Source organism: Excalfactoria chinensis, chromosome 31 (assembly GCF_039878825.1).
Source record: "Excalfactoria chinensis isolate bCotChi1 chromosome 31, bCotChi1.hap2, whole genome shotgun sequence".
Taxonomy (NCBI): domain Eukaryota; kingdom Metazoa; phylum Chordata; class Aves; order Galliformes; family Phasianidae; genus Excalfactoria; species Excalfactoria chinensis.
Window position 1 is genome coordinate 424,878 of NC_092855.1, and position 20,411 is coordinate 445,288.

The 20,411-nt window shown below is 45.2% G+C and overlaps 2 protein-coding genes across 3 annotated transcripts in view; one reads left to right on the plus strand and one right to left on the minus strand.

Annotated features, from left to right (window-relative positions):
- On the minus strand, nucleotides 1-17,687 carry COPA (COPI coat complex subunit alpha). Of its 2 annotated transcripts, XM_072358535.1 has the most exons (34): nucleotides 17,538-17,687; nucleotides 17,339-17,452; nucleotides 16,871-16,944; nucleotides 16,519-16,599; nucleotides 16,147-16,223; nucleotides 15,661-15,770; nucleotides 12,066-12,175; nucleotides 11,491-11,590; nucleotides 10,876-11,011; nucleotides 10,380-10,462; nucleotides 9,689-9,839; nucleotides 9,218-9,284; nucleotides 9,034-9,109; nucleotides 7,502-7,584; nucleotides 6,824-6,963; nucleotides 6,277-6,362; nucleotides 5,825-5,963; nucleotides 5,337-5,499; nucleotides 5,082-5,228; nucleotides 4,623-4,812; nucleotides 4,414-4,509; nucleotides 4,139-4,227; nucleotides 3,770-3,893; nucleotides 3,431-3,520; nucleotides 3,226-3,335; nucleotides 2,952-3,029; nucleotides 2,706-2,774; nucleotides 2,351-2,487; nucleotides 1,783-1,969; nucleotides 1,589-1,699; nucleotides 1,209-1,370; nucleotides 911-1,105; nucleotides 540-621; nucleotides 1-321 (listed from the first exon to the last, which is right to left on the minus strand). In XM_072358535.1, exons 1-33 carry the CDS (start codon nucleotides 17,575-17,577, stop codon nucleotides 562-564), a joined length of 3,675 nt encoding a protein of 1,224 aa, XP_072214636.1. In that variant the 5' UTR covers nucleotides 17,578-17,687; the 3' UTR covers nucleotides 1-321; nucleotides 540-561. The 2 variants fall into 2 exon arrangements, with proteins under 2 accessions (XP_072214636.1, XP_072214635.1); XM_072358534.1 differs by having other exon boundaries at nucleotides 1-621.
- Nucleotides 17,664-20,411, plus strand: part of NCSTN (nicastrin) — an 11,728-nt gene continuing 8,980 nt past the window's right edge. Inside the window, exons 1-3 of the mRNA XM_072358536.1 lie at nucleotides 17,664-17,867; nucleotides 18,107-18,211; nucleotides 20,042-20,165. Coding sequence (XP_072214637.1) covers nucleotides 17,744-17,867; nucleotides 18,107-18,211; nucleotides 20,042-20,165 — 353 coding nt within the window. The 5' untranslated portion in view covers nucleotides 17,664-17,743. The remainder of the gene's footprint in view (nucleotides 17,868-18,106; nucleotides 18,212-20,041; nucleotides 20,166-20,411) is intronic.

Sequence of the window (20,411 nt, forward strand, 5' to 3'; positions counted from 1 at the left end):
TCAAGGCAGTCAATTTACTTTATTCATGTCAGAGGCGGATTACGCAGAGAAATGCTGCTAGGACAACAAAACAGTCAACACAAACACCTGGGTGTCGAGCTGCTCTCCAGTCACTTCTGAGGGTGCTGTGCTGGCTCCAGTTTCAGACAGCGCCACACTCCCATGAGAGCCAGACCCAGCTGTTCCTGCCATCCAAGTACTAGAGGATCCTTAAGGAACCCTACACTAATGAGTGTGAGAGGCAAGCAGTTCCTATTGAGCGCACTGTAGCATATCCAGGTCTCGGCAAGAGCCACATTATACCCTCTGGAAAAGATGTGCCTGAAAGCAATGGTACACAAACACAACATCAACTGGATCTGAAAGGGGATCCTAAGTTCTTACTACTAAGGAACAGCAGAGAGCTTTGCTACAGCACTTCTGGGTGGGGAAGAGCAGTTAAGACACAACACAGGTATAGCTACGGTGAAGGGAGTTGACTAGAAGCTGGAATGGTGGGAGATGCTGTGAAACAGGGCCATCTTCCTCTGAACTCACACCTCCCAGGGACTGGCACACAGCTCAGCGGAACTGGAGGGGGCTGATCCGCAGCCCAATGACATCTTTGCCAATCTCTGTCACCTGAAGAATGAAAGGGAGATGATTAATGCTTAAAACTAACACAATAGCCCGATCCCATATGCAACACCGAGAGCCTGGATGGTTCCCAAAATGAACTATGCTCATCCCTGCAACTTCAGGCTCTGAAGGCAAAATCTAAGCTACATTTTGTATTTAATTTCCAAACTGCTCCACCTCAAATATCATGTCCTCTGCCCACCAACTTGATCCAAAACCCACTTCAGGAGCAAGGAATTCTCAAGGAAAACACAGGCTAGGTAGGATTGAGTGGCAACAGAAACTCTCTTACTGTTGTGACACGGCAGATCTGCCCCTGGAACTCAGGGCTGTAGCAAGCTCCACTGAGTGGACACTTCTCCACTGGCTTGCCACGATAGATGGGTCGGTAAGAGGCAGCACAGATGTCAAAGGGGTTGTGCATGTCATAGTTGAGCTGGTAGGTGTCGGTGGGATTCTTCTCACATGCCGACAAGATCTTGCGGGTCTGCAAAAAGCAACCACATCATTCAGAGGGGGAAATCTAGAAAGCAGACTAAATAGAGTCTGCCACAAATAGTGTTTCACAAGGCCATGCACCACAGACATACCTGCTGGGCCACCTCGGGCTTTGGACCCAGCTCCAGCAGGCGACGAGCAAAAGTAGCAGCTGTCTTGAAGTTTTTGAGTTTGAAGAAGAGGTTAAGAGCAGTGCGCAGTACCAAGATCATGTGGACAGGCTGCAGGTTGGAGTGCGTGAAATAGGCTGCCATCTGTATCAGGGAGAAGGAGGAAAAGCAAGGATATAGTCACAACCAAGTAAGTAACTGGATACGCTGAAAATGAGACTGAAAACACACAAACCTCTCCCAGTTCATCACTGCCACATCTGGTTTTGAAGGCAAGAAGTGGCAGAATAGAGGATTCCTAATGCCTATTTCAAACCTAAAGGCTATTTCTGACACTCAGCGAAGAAATTCAGCTTCTGTACCTCACAGATTCGCTTCTGCTGTTCCAGGGTCTCCTTGGGCAGTTTCTTCCGCTCGATCTCCATTGAGAGCCCTACGATATACTCCCGACAAATGGCTATCAGCTGCTGGGCCTTTGAGAGAAGGAGACAGTCAGGCATTTGGCCTCCAGCCCCATAGCCACACTGACAATGGGGAGAAGAGGTCTACCCCTCACCTCAGCAATCTCTTGCTTATTGTCCACCACCAGCAAGGGCACACTCAGCAAGATGGAGCGGAACTTCTCCACAGCCTCCTCAAACTTGCCAGCTGTTGTGAGCTGGTAACACAGCTGCAAGCGCTGGATCAGGTCATTGAGCTTCAGCCCAACAGCTGGGAGGGCATTTTTCATGCCAGCTTCTTTCCTGGAGGCACCACAGAAGGGATGGGGTACAAGTAGGAGTTAACACAGAGGCCAGCAAGTACAAACCAGCATTACACAGCTGCAACTTAATAGGACTGTAACCTAAAGCTGTGCTGTTCTTGACCATTAGCATAGCATAAACAACACCTGTGCTTGCACAGTTGTCACACTCAATGTGAAGCCCTCACTGCATTAACTCAGGCTGGAAAAGTCTGACTTATTCTTCCACAGCAGTTTCCCACTATCACAGTAGAAATAGACATCTATGTTTCTTTAGATGTCCCAACCTTCAGAGGTAGAACACCTAACCAATTTGGGCTACAACTGTGGATATATAGCAACAGGAAAAGAGCACAGAAGAGGAGCTAACCCAATTGCTTACCAGTTGCGATGTGGGTAGCCATACATGGTAGGGAGACATGGTAAGGCTTGGTAGGTTGTACGGCCACGGGCATAAGTCTGAAGGAACAGCTGCTTGTAGGGTCCAAAGTTTGTTACTCCCACCTGGTCATGGAGGAGCTGAAAGGGATACAATGATGTACTGAGTTGTCCAGAGCCATAAGGAAGCTGCATAGACACCACTCAGGCTCACAGACCCTCTCAATTTACATCCAGAGAAAGAAATGTACAGAATGATTCACAGAACAAAGCTTCAGAGTGCAGAGACAAAAACAGAAGGGGACAAGGGCATCTTTTTTCCTCTCCCTTCCCCCCCAGAAACACCAGGTGTAACTTACTCTCATTGCTGTCTCAAAGGAACCTGCCAGAATGTGGTCAACAGGAAGCTGTGAATTGTTACACCACACCTGCAAGAATGGAAGGGAAATCATACTGTGCATATACACACACTCACTACCCTCAATCCCCTTAATAAGTCCTGTGCTGTGCACACAGATGAATGTTAGTGAAGTCTAAATCTGGAAGAAATGAAACAGCATCAAGGTACAAAGTTTCTGAAAAACATCAAAGACTTGTGATGTTACCTGAGCTGGGCTGGTGCCCTTGGTGGGTGGCACAAAGAAACCATCTTCTGCTCCTCCTGCTGAACCAGCAGGAACATCCTAGGGGAACAACACAGAGCAGAGATTAGTTCCCAACACTCAGATGAAATCAGAGGTGGCCACAGCTGTAGCTTCTAATGAAGCCCAGATCAGTATTCTCCCTCCCAGCCCTCATCTGAAATCACCTCCCAATTCACTACAACTGGGCTATGTGAGAAGCCTCCCAAAAGCATCAATGACTCAAAGAACTCCCTACCAGTTCAGGAGGAAGATCCAAATCTTCTTCAACTTCCCATCCACCTCCTTCTTCCTGTCCTTTACCCAGACCTTCCTCTCCAAAACCTTCTCCAGCATCCACAAAGCCATCTGTATGGAGAGGGGAGGAATAAACAACAACAGTTAGAGCTCTTATTCAGACACACGCTTTCACTTCTCTAAGAAATATTCTTTGACACACTCACCTTCATCAAGCTGCAATTCTGCATCTTCTCCCCAGCCTTCAGTGCCAACATTGTCGATATCAATGTCAGCAGCCAAGGCACCCCCTTTACCTAAAGGAAGGACAGGGTTATTCATTTGCACATCCAAGTAAGTCAGGCAAATGACTGTCAAAACGCATGTTAAAAGCCAAAGATTTTTAGGTTTGCCAAAGACAGCATAAATACCAACTCCGAAATCCAAAAAATCTATAGATTTGTAGTAAAAACAAATATGTGGTTTAACAGCAACAGCTCAGTAGACATAGAAACAAATGTATCTGCTCTGCGTATCTTAACAGCCTTCCAAGTACAATGAAATACCTTTGCTAGCAATTGTGCCTTCAAAGAACCCCTTAGAGACAGTCAGCAATGGCCAGTTGGTATCTAGAGGCATAACAGGAGCAGGAGGCTGCAGTAGTTTTGCATTGGGATCGATGTCTGGAACCTGAACAGGAAAAAAAGAGAAGAACAGCTAAGGGGCACATGAGGAAAATCCCCATCTTTGACCCACCCAACTCCACACAGCACAGTTCTAAGTCTATGAGGAGGGGTGAGCAGAAAAAAGATGGTGCCCCCACTCCCAGGAAAGGAGCTGCCAAACTGGTCAAATTAACATGAAATCCCATTGTCAAAGCATCCCAAACTCCAGTGTTGTTGTTGTTGTTATGAAGCATTAATCAAGTTGCTAACCGTTTCCTTCTCAGGATCAAATGTTTCCTTCAGGTTTTCAGCTTCCTCATCCAGACCATGAGTTGCAGCTGTGAGATAGGCCAGGGACTCTGAAATTAGATACAACTAATGTGAATGCATGCCCTTTGTTGTTTTCCTTCTCCAGACATCTCAGACCAGCTTTCTATTCGTCTTGTTCAGTTTCTCATCCCTCTCCAGAAATTAGTGGTCATTCCAAAATACTCTCCAGCACCAGCCCAGGCCAGAGAGGAACACATTGATCTGTTATTACTTACTTTGTCCACAGTTCTTCAGGATCCTCACTCTCTCTGCCACATCTCCTAGATACAAGGCATTCTGGTAGTGGCCACTCATATCTTTACGGATCTCAGCTAAACCAGAACAGAACAGAGTCAGTCACGGTAACTGCTCTTCTTGGCTTTGTCTGTACTGCTGCCATTTCTCTGGGAATGGCTCTTCTTATCTCATTCACTTTTGCACTCACCTATCTTCATCATCTTCCGAAGCTTCTCCAGGTTGCCAGTAATAAGATAGAGGAAGGAAAGCCTATCGAAGTTCTTGGTGCGCTGGTAACACATCTCCACAATCTGGTGATTTCCTTGCAGTAGTGCCACTTCTCCCAGTTTCTCCCAGCAATTCTTGTCATCCAGAGCCTTGGCTGCTTCCAGGGCAATCTAACAAGAGAAATGATGTGGTTAGTACAACAAAACTGAAGGAACTGCTTAATGAGAGAACTTGAGCTCAATTCTCTGCTCCCCCCCACAAAACCCCCCTGCATTTCTCTGTAGGCAATACCCACGATGTAAAGAACAAGATTACAAGTTTCCCTGCACTAAATCATGCCCTAGCTGAAGGGCTGCACCTTAGCAGGGCAGTTATTGTTCCCTCTGCAGGAAGCAATGACCCAAGGACATTCTTTTCACAGCACTACCCACCATCTCACCTCAATGTTGCCACACTCCAGTGCCAAACTGAAACGGGTCTTCTCATCCTTGACAAAGTGCAGGGCCACCTCAGGGTAACCCTTCTTCTGCAAGTAGGCAATGATGGACTGGCCCACAAGCTTTGCATTCCTCACCATGTGCAGCACCTGCAAAGAAAACACCCAGGCAGTCAAGCTAACAACACTTGCAAGGCACATTCCTTAACCCTCAGGCCACAGTCAAGGAACACTGCAGAGTTTCTCATGCCTCCTCACCTCATCGTACTTTCTGTTGATCAATGCCAGCTTGAATTTGAACTCTGTGGGATCAATGGTGAGGACCCTGGGGCGACACTCTCTGTCCAGGCAGTACACATTGTTCCCCTTCACACGGGTAACATAGATAGGCAGGTCCAGGGTGCGGATGATGCCATGATCCCTATGCCAACACAGTACATGCGTGACAGACACATCAACACATCTGTATGGCCACACTTCCTACCTCAAAGGAAGCTCACTACATTATTATTTTAGCTCCAATTAGACAAACAGTGCAGGCACCCAATCCAGCAATAAAACCCCAGTGAACAGTGTAAGCAACCAAACACAGATGAAGAGCAAACATTTAGCTCTGTCTTAGGGTACGCCCACACTGTACTAAAAGCACAATTACAGCAGCACCAGCTATAGCGTCTGCAAAAAAAATCACTATGGTTCATGGTCAATCATTTCAAGGACTCACCCTGTGACCCCCCCAGACTTACCCTGTGGTGACAGCATATTTGATGTGGTTGCTGGTGGTATAGATGAAAACACCACTTTCATCCCAGGCACCACTCTTAACACGGATGTTTTCATGGATGTTGCACAGTGATTCCAGCTTTCTGTTGCAGATCATGATGGCTGGTGACAAGAAACAAAAAGCAGTACAGTTAGCTCTATTAAGCATCTGCCTCTGAATTACAGCTTCCCTCCTCCACAGCCATGAAGGCAATCACAATGAAATCACAACCTGCCCTTATTTAGTGAGACTAGCTGAATCCTCTGAGGTACAAAAGAAAGACTTTGAAGACGACGAAGTGTAAGGGTCCACTGAATCTGTCTCCAGCTGTACCTACACTGCTAGCCAGAGCTCTGAGCAGATCATGCTCCTAACTAAGGAAGGAGCAAGCACGCCCTAGGATCCAGGTGAAACTTTGCAGCCCTGCCTACTTACCATGCTTAGCCAACAGAGCTACGTGGGACATGTCAGCTGACCAGATGACATATTTCACCTTGGAGATCTTCACTGAGGCCAGAGTCCTGGGAAAAAGACAGCTCTGACATTAAAGAGTTAAAACAATATTCCCAGTCTGTTTCTTTGTGGATAGCACAAGCCTGCTATCATGCTGCAATTTTAAGAGCATTCTGAACAGATACAAAACCTAGGGGACAAGATGCTGGGCAAGCTTAGCTTGATTGAGTCTGGGATTTTTGATTTCTTCGCACTTTTACAGCACCCGATTCTACAGTCACAGAATTTACAAGGCTATGGCACACATCTCCCTGTGATCAATGGCATAATGCCTGCAGCATAAATTACACCTTGGCTATGTCTGCACTCTGCTCTTCCTAACAGTTGTTAGCCGTGGTTTGGATCAGACTGATGCAGCCTGCAGCTGATGCTGAATTCTGGAGTGCATTAATAGCTGTAACTCGTCCCCAGAGGGCACACACCAACAGGATTACAATATTAAAACTTCTCCCAGCAGACTGGATCTTACCGCTTCTGCTGCACGTCAAAGAGGGTGATGGAGTCTGCATCTCTCAGTAACAGATTCCCTGTGCCAGCATAGAAAATCTCATCGCAGTTTGGCACCTGAACCTTCTTTGTGATCTCGTTCTTCAAGTTTTTGATGAGGATCTGCCATTTGTTGAGAGAAAAATGTAACAATACAGAGCAGTTAGGAGGACTCTATGAAGAAATGGATTATTTCAGCCTAAAACTTTAGCTGAACCTCAGCAACAAAACAAGGTTTTCCATGACTGTTCTTTTTCCCCTTTTCTCTTATCAGACTCCACACGAGAACAAAGACTTGTATAAAGAAATCTAACCTGCTTTTTCACCATTTCCTCGTTACTTCCATGCTATGAAACCAACCAGAGCTGTTTCACAGTCTTGCTCTGGTCAGCTGTCATGCCTGAACCACCTGCTGTAGCAGGCTTCCAGCAGCAGAACTAGCATTTGCCATAAGAAAGTAAATATTTCAACTCACAATGTTTCCACTGCATTATATTTCTTCACGTCTACCTGCAGCCCACTCTCTGCTGAGAGCTCTTTGCCAATCCACTCGGATCTCTAATAATTCTGTTAACCCAGACTCCTCCCATATCCATTTGCGTATCTCCAGATGACAATACTCCCCCTTAAAAAGATGACCCTATTAAGCCTGTCCCCTTACCGAATGCATGCGATCCAGGACTGCAAAGCGGTTACGAGCTACCCACACAGCTGTCAGCCCGGAGGAGCGCTTCCCTTCAGGGGCTGGGGAGAGAAAGACACAGGCAGTGAATAAAACCTCTGGCAGGCTCTTATGGCAACACATTAGTCAGTCTTGTTTGATCCCATCTTGGCTGTTGGAGCTGCTTCCTGCTAATTCATGTTTAACCTGAGGCTATTCGCAAGACTCATTTCCTCCCCCGATGTCCTTTCAGATCGCAGCATGGCCAGCGCCAGCCCCTCTCTGCAGCCAAGGCACAAGACAAGTGGCAGGCTGAGCAGCCAATGCCACTGCTTGGCACTGGAGCAGCCATCCTAGGCGACAGCACCGTCTGTCAAGCTAACGAGCAGAGCCTCACTGGCCAAACCATGCAAGCAGCGAGGGTCCCGGCTTCAATGTACACTCCCCCTCCCTCTCTTTCTCTTACCTCCCCCCTGCAAACTGACATAACGAGCTGGAGGAGAAAGGCTGCAGTCTCCCCAGCACGCAGCTGTTCTCTCAGTTTTAAAATGCTAATATAAACACAGCACTCTGCATGTCAGGCTTGCATAAAGAACTGTGCTGCAGGATGTCTGGGGTGTGCAAAAGGCTTCTGGAAGAGGGGTAGGGAACAGAATGGGAGGTGAGAGAGCTGATGCTGTCTTGGTAAAAATCAGTATCTTATTAAGAGAAATGCTTCCTCCTGAAGACGAATAAAGCTTAAGGATGTGTTAAATACCTACTTCAAGACTGGGGAGATCATGAGATGTATGATGTACACTCAGTAACATTTAATCTACATAAAGTCACCAAAACTCTCCCTTTTCTTCTCTCCCCAAATATACATGCTTGTTGTACTCAGCAAAGAAATCTACCCTAATTTCTATGGATGAAGGGAATCTGTGAACAAGGGAGTTGAATTCCAGTTCTCATTCATCACTCCCACTCACTTCAAAATCCTTACTGCCAGGATAGAGGCAGGAGGAACCAGCTGGAGTTTCAGATCCCAATTGGAATTCATAGTTAGGAGAAAGAAATTTTTTTTTCTCCTCCTAAATCACGTTTTGACTTGTAAATTGCACAAAACTGATGTGAAATTTGCCGAAAGAATGAATGCTGGCATCCTGGCACTGTCACTTTTACGGCCACTTTTCAGAGTGTAAAACCTCTTCAAACAAAATATATCTGGTTACAACCCATCTCTGCTGACAAGCCAGGAATGCCGCCTGCTGTGTCAAAAGGGAGAATGGAAAGTTCCTAATAACCAAATTATAAAATATATATTTGTAGCAGTAAAAGTTTGGGATGAGCATGAATTTTTCAAGTCAGTGTAGTGTGATATAGTAAGCAGGAAGCCTGCCAAATGATGTGTGCTGCAGGGACACTGGAAAACACGGAGAAAGAATCTAATGAGAAGCTGACAGAAATGAGACTTCTCTTTTTACATAGAGCACAGTTGGAGAGGAAAGGGAACAGCTACTCAGCAACACACGCTGATGTAAAGACATGCTTACCATCTGGATTCTGGGAGTCTGCATCCTTGGGAATGGTATATAGGTCATAAGTGCTATTCTCCAAGTTGCTTGCTCTCTGCAAAAATGAGGGGGGAAAAAATTATTCTGAGATAAGATTTCGCTGAACTGCCATTCACAGCCTTGTGAAAAGTTCTGCAGCACATTATGAAGCCAAACAACTTACTGTGCAGAGAAGGACAGCGTTCTCAGCTGGGTTGTATGACATGTTGAACACAGGGAACTTGGAACCACTGCAGAAGAGATACAAATTAAAGTGAACCTGTAACTCTGAAACAGTTGCCTCCTAATGAACACTTTTTTGGTACTCAGTTTATTTAAGAAATAAGAACAACTGTTTTGATTAATTTCCTGAACCACCTGGAAACACTTCAAGAATATCAGTATTTTGTAAGTGGAAGAGCTGACATTTGCATTTGAACTACTGAAAACTTTAAACTAGCAACCAAAAGAGTTCGTATCTGCAGAAAACTGATCTAAAAACACTTCCCACAGGCTTTGTAAGTTCATCTGACGGAGTTAACTGAACTAAAGTCATATGAATAACATAGGACAACACAACCCATCTGTAAGAGGAACTACCAAGGGGTTCAGAACACTGGTGATGGCTCTTGAACTCTGAGCACTCATCTCTTACCTGCGCAGCTGCATGACAGCAACATCTTTTGAGCTGTTAAAGTCAAGCTGGCGGAGGAATCGGTCCTTGACATAATACAGCATATTCCCATGCACTGCATAAGCAGGACGCTCACGCTCCAGTTTGAACACAATCATGCCACCATCATGGCCTGGGAAAAAGCACACAGGAGGTCAAATGTGAATTAAATCCTCTGGGTTCTCTTGCTGCTGTGGATGAGAAAACCCAGACCTCCAAAGAAAGAGCCAACATGGACACCACTTTTCTCCCTTCATCCTTCCTATCCATTTAGGTATCCTCAGACCTAAGATCTGGCATCCTTCTAGAAACATTTTCCCTTGCTGTCATGCATTTCTTTAAGTGTGATTAGCCCAGCATGGCTCCCCCTGGATTTGTCCCAGCCCTCGGCCTCAGAGCATTCAACTCTTAAGGCTAAATCTATCTTCCTCTAGTGTTAAACAGCAGCTGAAACAATGAGACTGCATTCCACACAATGCTTTCAGATGTTGTATGAATTTAAACGAGGCTGTTTTCACTCCAGGACATTTAATAGACACATCTGCAAGTCAGCATGTTCTATAAAGCATGCTAAGTAAATCCTTGATGCACAGAGTTCCTATAAAGAATACACTTTCAAACATCCTGCCAGACACTGAGCAGGGTTTATCTTTATTGCTTTCTTTTTTTTTACCTGCAGCAAAGAGGTTGAGATTGGGATGAGCAGCCAATACCCAAAAACGATCGTGATCACGGCGGAAGGTCTGGACACCCGTGCTAAATATGCCAAGGTAAGGAACAAAGGATATAAAACTTCAGTGTAAACTCTAGTTCCACCCAAAAAAAATGAAGATCTGAGCTTCAGATCATCCCTAGCATTCAGAACTGGGAGTCCATAGAGTTCCAAATATTCACAGCCTTTTTGTTAAAGAATATATTCCCATTTAAAATACTTTCAGCAGCAATACCAGTGAACAGGTCAACACTCTTCCAATTGATTTTCAATTAAAAGCCCTGCTCACAACATGCCTCTCAAAGAGACAGAACATGGAAAACATTTCTCTGTCAGAAGTTACCAAACACTAGAATAGATGAACTACTAGACTTCAGTTTCTCTAAGAACTGTAGGCCTCTCATACATGTAAAATCCTCCCTATAATGGTTGAATCAGACACTTGACATGCACTAACCGTTTTGACATATCCCAGACACGGATGCTTTTGTCTTCTGAATTGCTGAGGATCAGCTCCTGCCGAGGGTGAAAGACAGCACAAGAGACATTGTTGTAATGCCCTCGGCAAGTGTCAACTTCCCAGGCCTTCGATTCTAACCAGGAGGAAAAAAAAAAAGAGGAGGAAAACAACACTTAAACACATTGCATGGCAGGTGCACAGCAAGCACCTTAATGAAGCATGCTGTATCAGCTAATTGCCAGACCATTCTCTGCAATTTATGTTTGTGATCTTTAACTGCTAGCAAAAGCACATCCATTTTTGGTGGAGGGCTTCTGACTCTGGAACCATTTCCCTTTCTTATTCCATGGGCACATCTTCAAAGAAAACCTTCAGAGTGAATCTCTGCTGTTCCTACAAACTGCTGTTCAGCATTTCTTGCAAGTTAAAAGATGCTAGAAGTGTTTACTAAGGAAGTGAGCCCCCTTCAGATTGCAAAAGTCAAGCTGCTTAGGATTATTTACCACTGCAGCACAAAGATGTGCTTCCAAAGTCAGCCTACAGAAGTCCAAGCAAATGTCAGCTCTTAACACCTTTATCCCTATGGGTTCCCTTTGGAAAATATCCACTCACCATTCATCCTCCAGATCTTCACTTGCCGATCATCAGCTCCTGACACAATCAGTGGCATTGTGGGATGGAAGGCGGCCCAGTTCACTCCACGATCGTGGCCCTAAAAGACAAACAGAAAATTCACTTGAAGCAGTTTTGTGACTGAAGAGTATAGAAAAGACTGCAGCCAGGCTTGCCAAGACACAGCTCTGTTTGTATGTCATGCTGCTCACACTGAGTGCTTACACAGACTGTGCCCACAGTGATAAGCTCTGCAGATACCATTCTTCATCAGTGGAGCAAAGCTGCAGAACAGCATTACTTCCTAGGTTTAAATGAGCCATTATAGAAATTTGTCTCTACCATAATTTCCTCTGCTGCTTCCAAGCAACACAAGGTAATAATTTCTGCTATTTAATAGAGCTTTTAGCCATACAGTGACAACGCAACTAGTTTGGTTGCAGTGCAAACACCTCCAGACTTGAGTATTTTTAATGCAGTAGTTTAAATCTTTTTTTCTTCTCTTGGAGGATATGTCACATGGAGGATTTCATTATACAGATTTGAAAAGACTGCACAGTATGCACACACTGTACCTCAAGAACGTGCTTCACAACTGCATCAGTTGTCCCAAACAAATCCACTCCGGTTATTCCCCTGACATCTGACTCCACAGCTCCAGGGGACAGGTTCTTCTTCCTTAAGCCTTATAGAATAAAAAGGAAAAAGGGGGGGAGGAAGCAAAAATCGTATCAGAAACAAGGTTTCTAACACTGCAACAAGTTAAGGGCTCCCCTTTGCCCTTTAAGCACATATTCAGGTGCAAAGTGAGACCTTCAAAGACAACAAAAAATATCCAAGACACCTTCCTACTCCCTCCAAAAGCATAAGCTCAGATGAATAACACCAAACGGGATGTCTGCAATGCAGTGCAGCACACAGTGCCTCATCTCACCAGGACACAGACTGCAGCATCTCAAAGGATTCCAATTTCTCTTCCTCTTACTTCTTCACTAACCTGAGCTTGCAGCTTTCAGAAGACTTTCACCCATGCCCCCCCCATGGATGACCTCATGATAATTGCAATTGGACAGCCTGCCTGGACACAGAATATTTTCAGGAGCTAAATCTATGGGAAAATCTTCTCCCAGTTCTGGAAAACACTAAACTTTCCAAGTCAAAACAGACCCACATCAAGCAATCCTTCCTTAAAACCCTATGGAACACAGTAGAGAAAGTAAGAACTGAAAACAGCCTCTCAACTGACAGTACAAGGGAAAAAGACTGCACATTACATGCAATCAAAACCTCAAAATAAGCTTTTAAATATAAAAGTACTTGGCAATTTTGCCATCTGCAATTCTGATTCTTACACTCCTCATGCTCAAGAGATCAAACTCTTCTGCAGCATTAGTCTGATGAAGTCACCATGAAAGACAGCATCTCACAGCAAAGCACAAATGCTCAGCACAGTGGGTGAGAATCACACACAGGTGATCCAAATAACAGTGATTAACTTGAACAGCTGTGCAGATGCTTCTATAAAGCCAACACTAACCGCCCCAGAAAGGAGGTGTAAAACATACATAATTTGGGGAAGGCACATGAAGAAACGCAGGGCTTTCACAAGAGTAAAATAATTGAGCCTTTCATAAGTGAAAAAACTTGAGCCTTTCATGAGCCAGTGAAACAGAACTGGAACACAAGTGGAAAATTTCTGGTGTGACTGCACAAATCCAAGGAAAGGCAGGACACTCACAGAACATTGCAGTCTCCTGTGCTGCTCTGAGGAGGGAGCAGGGGCAGAGGAGGGGCTTGTAGCAGGAAGGCAGATCTTATGCATTCAGAGGACAGCTGTTCAGAAAAACAACTCAAGCAGATACTCAGCTGAACGTGCACATAAGCTCTCAGAACAACTATTAAAATCACTAGAGAAAAAGGGCAACACACTGAGAATTACAAGTCACAAGTGAGGTGAGAATGAAGAAGAAAACAGTAAGACATCAGAACACTCCTGTGATTCATTTTCTGGAACACATGGCAACATGTTAAGACAACTCTGACCCAAAGATGGTCCTTAGAAAGATTCTTACGCTCTGTTCTCTCCCTCACAATTCAGACCTCATACTTAAAGGTCAGAAACCTACTAAGATGGGAACTAAAGAGGGCTGTTGGCTGCTGACTCTTTCATTGCTGGGCTTAGGTGCATTCTGGCCACTCCTGCATTCAGTGGAATTTTTCTGCCAAGCAACACACTTCAGTATTTACCAACCAAGACGAAGATTAAACAGGAATTGGTGCACAGTATTGCAGCACACACAAAAACACTCTGATAAGGATAAGACCAGTAATGATCTCCTTGCTGGTTAATAGTTAAAAAGAGGCAGAAAAACAGAAGGTTATTTTGTAGTTTTTGTTGGTTAGTATCAGCTACAAGAGCAAGAACTTCATTAGTGAATAATACAACACAAATATTCATGCATTTTTATCTATAAACAAGCTTATTCTTACTGCATTCACACAGCTTCTCTCAGGAGATAAGTAGAAAATAGACTTCAACCTCCAGCATATTTGTTTTACGTGGAAGATCCTTTACCAGAAGGTTTCGAACCAAGGAACACTAAATCCACTGATAATCAGCAGATGCAGCAAGCTCCAGCAGCATAACATTCTTTATGACTAGGACTATATGCATTTATCAGAAATAACCATTTCCACTTAAATGCTACAGAACAGAACCCTGCCAAGGAGAAGTCAATCTGGAGAAAAAGAAGCTTTTTTTGAGGGAAAAAGCAAGTTGGATTTTCAATCTGCTTTTCATCTATCCACATTTTTTCCCCCCTCCTCTACACACTAATATTCTTGCAGTGTTGTGTCTGACTGGAGCAACAGCTGAGTCAATAATTCAGCCTGTCTCTAAAACCTCTCATCATATATCAGCTGAGGGAGGGGGAAAAAAAAAAGGGCTCTGTACCATCTCCAAACCAATTTGGCAGCTGGAACTCTACTGAGAGAGTGCGTGGGAGAATGCAGCAGCAAAGCTTACTAGCAGGATAGCTGTTAAATTCTCCATGCTGGCAGTACAGAGAGGGTGACAGGTTTTAAATAACCAGGATATCCTGTCCCCAGTCCCTACTGTTGACACAGCTGGCCATGTCTGAGTGTGTACAACAAATACTGCAGCATGCCCATCCAAAACTGCAATGGCGAGAGCAGCAGGTCAGATGAAGGTCTGCAGCCTGTCCCTAGAATAATTTCCACTGGCACATCACCAATACTGTCCCTGCCTGCCTTCCACCAGTTCTATTTCCACCTAATATTTTCTGTACATCTGGCTTTTCACCCATGGATTATATTTTTAAGTGAGATCTTGTGGTCTAGGTATAACCTAAAGAACAGCTCGGATATCAGCAAAGTACTCTGGAGTTTTGACTTGTAACTCCTGCTCCGATCTTCAAGCAACACTTCATTTTATAGAACAGAAGCAAACTGGATGCTGAAGACTCAGTTTCCTACCACCACCCATAATTAGGCTACCAGAAAAAGCCCTTGTTCATTGTGCAGCAGAGAGGCCATTTTGTCTGTATCTCAGAACAAATGACTTACTGCTGCCTCCAAGAGTTTTCCAACACAGAAGTTTCTAAAGTTTCTCCTACAAACCTAGAACACTGAAGTTATTTAGGTGATAACATGACCCCCATTCTGATATATCTGTTACTTACGTTGGCTATAAGGTCAGATTCTTAGAGTTTTTTGGTTGTACAAAGCTACAGCTTGCCTCACTGTTGCAAAAGCCTTAACACCAACAAAAAGTTGAACTAGGTGGCCCCCCCAGAAGTTACTTTGAGTCCACATCTATTCTGCTCAAGAAGAAACAGAATTCTAACAGGTTCTTAGTGAGTGCTTTGCCTCATGTCACAGGTAGGTTAACATTGCATACACAAGAAGAGGAGGAGAATATACCCAACTAGCAAAGCCCTGACCTAACAGCTCCCCCTACAGCATCATGGAAGCTGAGAGAAACAGATCCCCATCGATACAGAGTTTCTGTAGTTTTCTGCCTGAGGTTCCTCCAGGCCAACAGGCTCCTCTTTCTACACTCAGATCTGAATCTGCCTTGTATGGCTTTCAGCAATTGCAGTTCTGAAGTGAGCATTGCCACAAGACACCCCTTTGACCTGGGCAGCTCACCAGAAATATCCCAAACGCGTACAGTCTGATCCAAGCTGGCTGACACTACCAGGTCCTCAGAGGGGTGAAACTGGGCACACATCACATAGTGGTTGTGTCCTGTCAGCACACTACAACAAAAAGGACAGAAAACAGCATTTAAATATAGGACATTATTAATATGCATTTTAATTACTACCAACAACCAATAAACTGGGTTTTAAGAGGGACAATGAAAAATGAGTGATAACACCTGGAACAGAAATGCCATTCTTCAAGAACAAGCATGACTGAACACCAACTATATCCATGTTTACTGCCACCAGCATAAATGAGCAAAGTCCACAACTAACAGCATTCATAACTGATCTGCTCTTCATGTCAGCTCTATTCCTTCAACTGTACACATTCTGCAGAGTGAATAATATCTTCTGCTTGAAAACAACAAATTAAAACAGCACACACCCAAACTCCACAGTTACTTTTTAAAGCCTCTATGGATTTTACCAGACACAAGTTCTGGACTGCCAGTTCCAAACCCGAATGGTCTGATCATCAGAAGCACTCAAGATCCACGGATATTCCTAAAAAGTCAAAAGTATTTCACAAGTGAAACAGATGCACATCACATACAATCCCTCCCCATAGACTATTTTTTCAACTGCTACTAAAAATTTACCTTTTCTTGTTTTATTTTACTTAAAATCTAGGACAGAGAGCTTATACCTCTTACACCTCTAGATACAACTGATATAACTGTACATTCATACCATTAGCTCCAGCACAGCTATAACATTCCTATCTGAGGCATCAAAAGACATGAAGGAAGGCCATGGGCTCACACATTGGGGTATGTATTTCAATACCAAAGCTGCTTACATGATGAAAGAAGGTGGTGCGGATGTAGTCCAAATGCCCGAGCAGAGTGAAAAGACAGCGGCGTAGTTTGTAATTCCAGACCTATGCAACAACAAAAAAAAAGCAGAACAAGAAAGGTATATGATGTGACCTACTTCTTTTTCTTTGCACTTTCTCACAATAGGCTGAAATGTTGGTATTCTAATTTACCTACCAGCATCCCTCTTCCATTTTAAAACGTTTCTGAAGTAAGCTGCAAAGAGGCTTAAATTTGTTGTGATTATCACTAAGTAACCAGAGTAACTCTGGAGCAATTCCCTCCCTCGGATGGTGTTCTTTGAAATAAGAATTGCAAAACCAGTCATAACGTTACCTTTATTTTATAGTCATCACCTCCAGAAACAAACAGAGGCTGCTGCTTGTGGAAATCAATGCCTCGAACGGGTCCTATAAAAAGAAAGAGCAGGTTTGAAAAGGCAAACGACAGCGGGAGCAAACCCTCATATTGCTCAAAGCGTACAATTCACACTCCCCATTGCTTCTTTTGATGAAAAAGCAACAAAAACCCATATTTAAGTCTGGCATCCCGCTCTTAAACCCATTCGTTTCTATGGGTGTATCTGCAGAAACACACTGCAAAACACCCTGCCCTTTTGCACACGCAATGACACTCTTGCTCTTACACTTGACACGCATGAAACAAGCACCCAAAGAACAGCAAAGAGGCTGCTATGAAATGCAAGGTATGTCACACAGCTCCTCAGCTCTAAAGGCCAGCCTTAGGACACGGCACACCCTACAGGTCACAGCAGCTTCCCCCATTCCCTTCCCTATTACTGACCATCGTGCTCGTCGAACTTGTCGATAAGGGTGCACATGCGATAGTCCCACAGCTGGATGACGCCATTATGGAGGCTGGTCAGGATCCACGGCCTCTTAGGGTGGAAGCTGAGCCCTATTCGAGACACAGACAGAGATGACGAAGAGACTCACACGAAAAGGCTCACACGGATAACAGCACAACCCAGACCCGCTGTTACCTTTCACCCGAGCCGATTTGGTCTCGAACTTAGTCAGCATCACGACTGCACCCCCCAACCGCCGCCTTCTTCTTGACCCTCCACGTCGGCGTCCCGGAAGTTCCCCCACTTCCGCTTCCGGCTATCGAGAGGCAGCTCTTCCGCTGATATAGAGCGGCTTCCGGCTCTGCGCATGCGCGTTGGCTCTGGAGGAACTGGGCTGGAAGATGGCGGCGATGGGGAGAGCCGGGGGCAGGCGGGGAATGACGGCTGTTGTAGGGAGCTGCTGGGTTTCGCTCCTGGCTTGGTGCGGGACGCTGCCGGCGCTGCTTCTCACCGTGCTGGTGGCGGGTGAGGCTGGCTGGGAGAGGGATAGGGCTGGGCCTATCCGGTGTGGGGCCGACTCCTCACTGTGGTGGAGGTCTTTTGTGAGGTGGGGCATTGGGAGCCCCCTCCTATAACCCCCCCTTAGTCCCCCCAACTTGGGGAGGGGTTCAGTGTCCCCCCGCACACGCTATTTTAGGGAGGGCTTTGAGGTGTGGGAGCTCTTCGTTTGTCCTCCCTGAGGTGAGCCTGTGTCCTTTCCTCAGGCTCCTGCGAGGGGAATTCGGTTGAGAGGAAGATCTACATCCCCCTGAACAAAACGGCGCCGTGTGTTCGTCTTCTGAATGCTACCCACCAGATCGGCTGCCAGTGTGAGTACAGCTGAGGAGGTGCTCTTTGGGGTTGGATGTATCCAGACAGATGGGATATAATGCTCCTGTCCTGCCTGAATGGGCACTGCCTGTGTTCTCATCACCTTCTCAGCACAAGAAGGACATGGAGGTACTGGAGCAGGTCCAGAGAAGGGCAACGAGGCTCATTAAGGGCTTGGAGAATCAGCCCTATGAGGAGAGGCTAAGGAAGCTGGGGCTGTTTAGTCTGAGGAAGAGGAGGCTGAGGGGAGACCTTATCGCCATCTTCCAGTACCTGAAAGGTTCTTACAGTGAGAGTGGGGCAGGTCTCTTCTCACTACTGACTTGTGACAGGACGAGGGGAAATGGCCTCAAGTTGCGCCAGGGCAAGTTCAGGTTGGATATTAGAAAGAACTTCTTTACAGAAAGGGTGGTTAGGTACTGGAATGGGATACACATGGTTAGGGACTGGAATGGGCTCCCCAAGGAGGTGGTTGAATCGCCATCCCTGGATGTGTTTAAGAGCCGTTTGGATGTGGTACTCAGGGATATGATTTGGCGGAGGGTTTTTAGAGATAGGGTACTGGTTAGGCTGCGGTTGGACTTGATGATCTTCAAGGTCTTTTGCAACCTGAGTAATTCTATGATTCTATGATTTGCTGATTTTTCCAATCCCATTGCAGTCAAACTGATGCGTCTCTTCAAAATCGAAGTGTAAGGCCTTAAGAGAATCTGCTTCCTTGAAAATCCATGCCTTGGCTGGTAGGGTGCAACGTTTTCAATGTGCACAGTCAAGTGCTTGCTCAGGATAAAAGTGAGGCACAACACAGTAGCGTGGCTGCAGATTCTGCTGTCTTTGTCTAGCCAGCATCCTGGGGTACAAGGCCAAGTTGTAACCCTAATGCAGGATGTGTTAGGCATTAATAAGTTAGGAGAGGAAAGGGACATCTAAAGGGACTGGAGGGTTTGGCTCAGCTGCTTGTGCACTGCTTGCTAACTTTGTATGTTTTTTTGTCATATTAAGGTGTAGGAACAGGACTGCTTAGCTGGTAGGAATGAGAAGGAAAAACAAGGAAGTCCAATTCATATAGTACTCCTTGCTGAAGTTACTGTGCGTAGAAAGGGGTTCCTCTGAGTCAATGTTTTGCTAATTTGCTAATTGAATTTTGCTTCCTGATTGAGCCACTCCCTGCAGCAGAGGTTGTCAGCTGCCACTGCAGGGCAGCACAGCTTAGTCTGACAGGTAGCCCCGAGATTCATGGTTCTCTGACTTCTGCCCTCTGACGTGAGCCTGGTGTTAGTGCAGACATACAGGCATGGGGTTCTGGTGAGCAGTGTCCAATGATAGCCATTACTAACTGTGGGGCTTGCTTGTATCAGTGGAGTCCTATAAAAGTGCTTTGTCTGCCCTCTGCTTTCTTTGGTATGGGATGAAATGGCAAGCAGGCAGACCTACTTGGTTGCTCATCCCCTTTGCAGCCATGATCTTTTGGCCTTATTTCTCCCTATGCACCTCCAGTCTTCCTGCTGAGCTTTCTGTGAGCTCCCTGTTTCTGAATTTGCAATCTTTAGCCCTCCATGATGGTCAGCTGCTGTGACTGTGTCCTTAAGGCAGGCAGGTCCTTCCTTCTTCTTGTGCTTTTCTATCTTGAGGCCTCATTTTCCTGCTGTATTATGCCTTACTGCCTCCAGCTAAAGTCAGTACTCAAACAAAGCAGGCTTTTAAAGCTCAGAGCTTGTTTCCATTACTTTTTATTCTGCACTGTTCACTGTCTTATTAGTTTGGGGTTGTTAAGACTGTGAAGGAAGTAGAACACAATGAAACATGAAGGGTACTTTCTCTTTCCACAGCCTCCATCAGTGGAGACACAGGGGTGATACATGTGGTCGAGAAGGAGGAGGACCTGAAGTGGGTACTTACTGATGGCCCACACCCACCCTACATGATATTACTAGATGGAAACCTCTTCAACAGGTCAGTTGTCATAGTTTTTATCTTCCCTAGGTGACAGGAGCCCAGAAGACCAATATGTATCCATAATTGTATGATAAAAAACATCATTTTTCAAGTGAGAGGTGACAAAATCATCTTTGTGCTGAAGTACAGTGAGGGTGGCATGCATGTTTTTACTGTGTTTTACTGCCTGTGTTTGCATCTTCTTAAATGTATGGTTTGGTGGTCAGAAGAGCTCTGTTCTGTGTGGTTTCTAATGCCATGTTC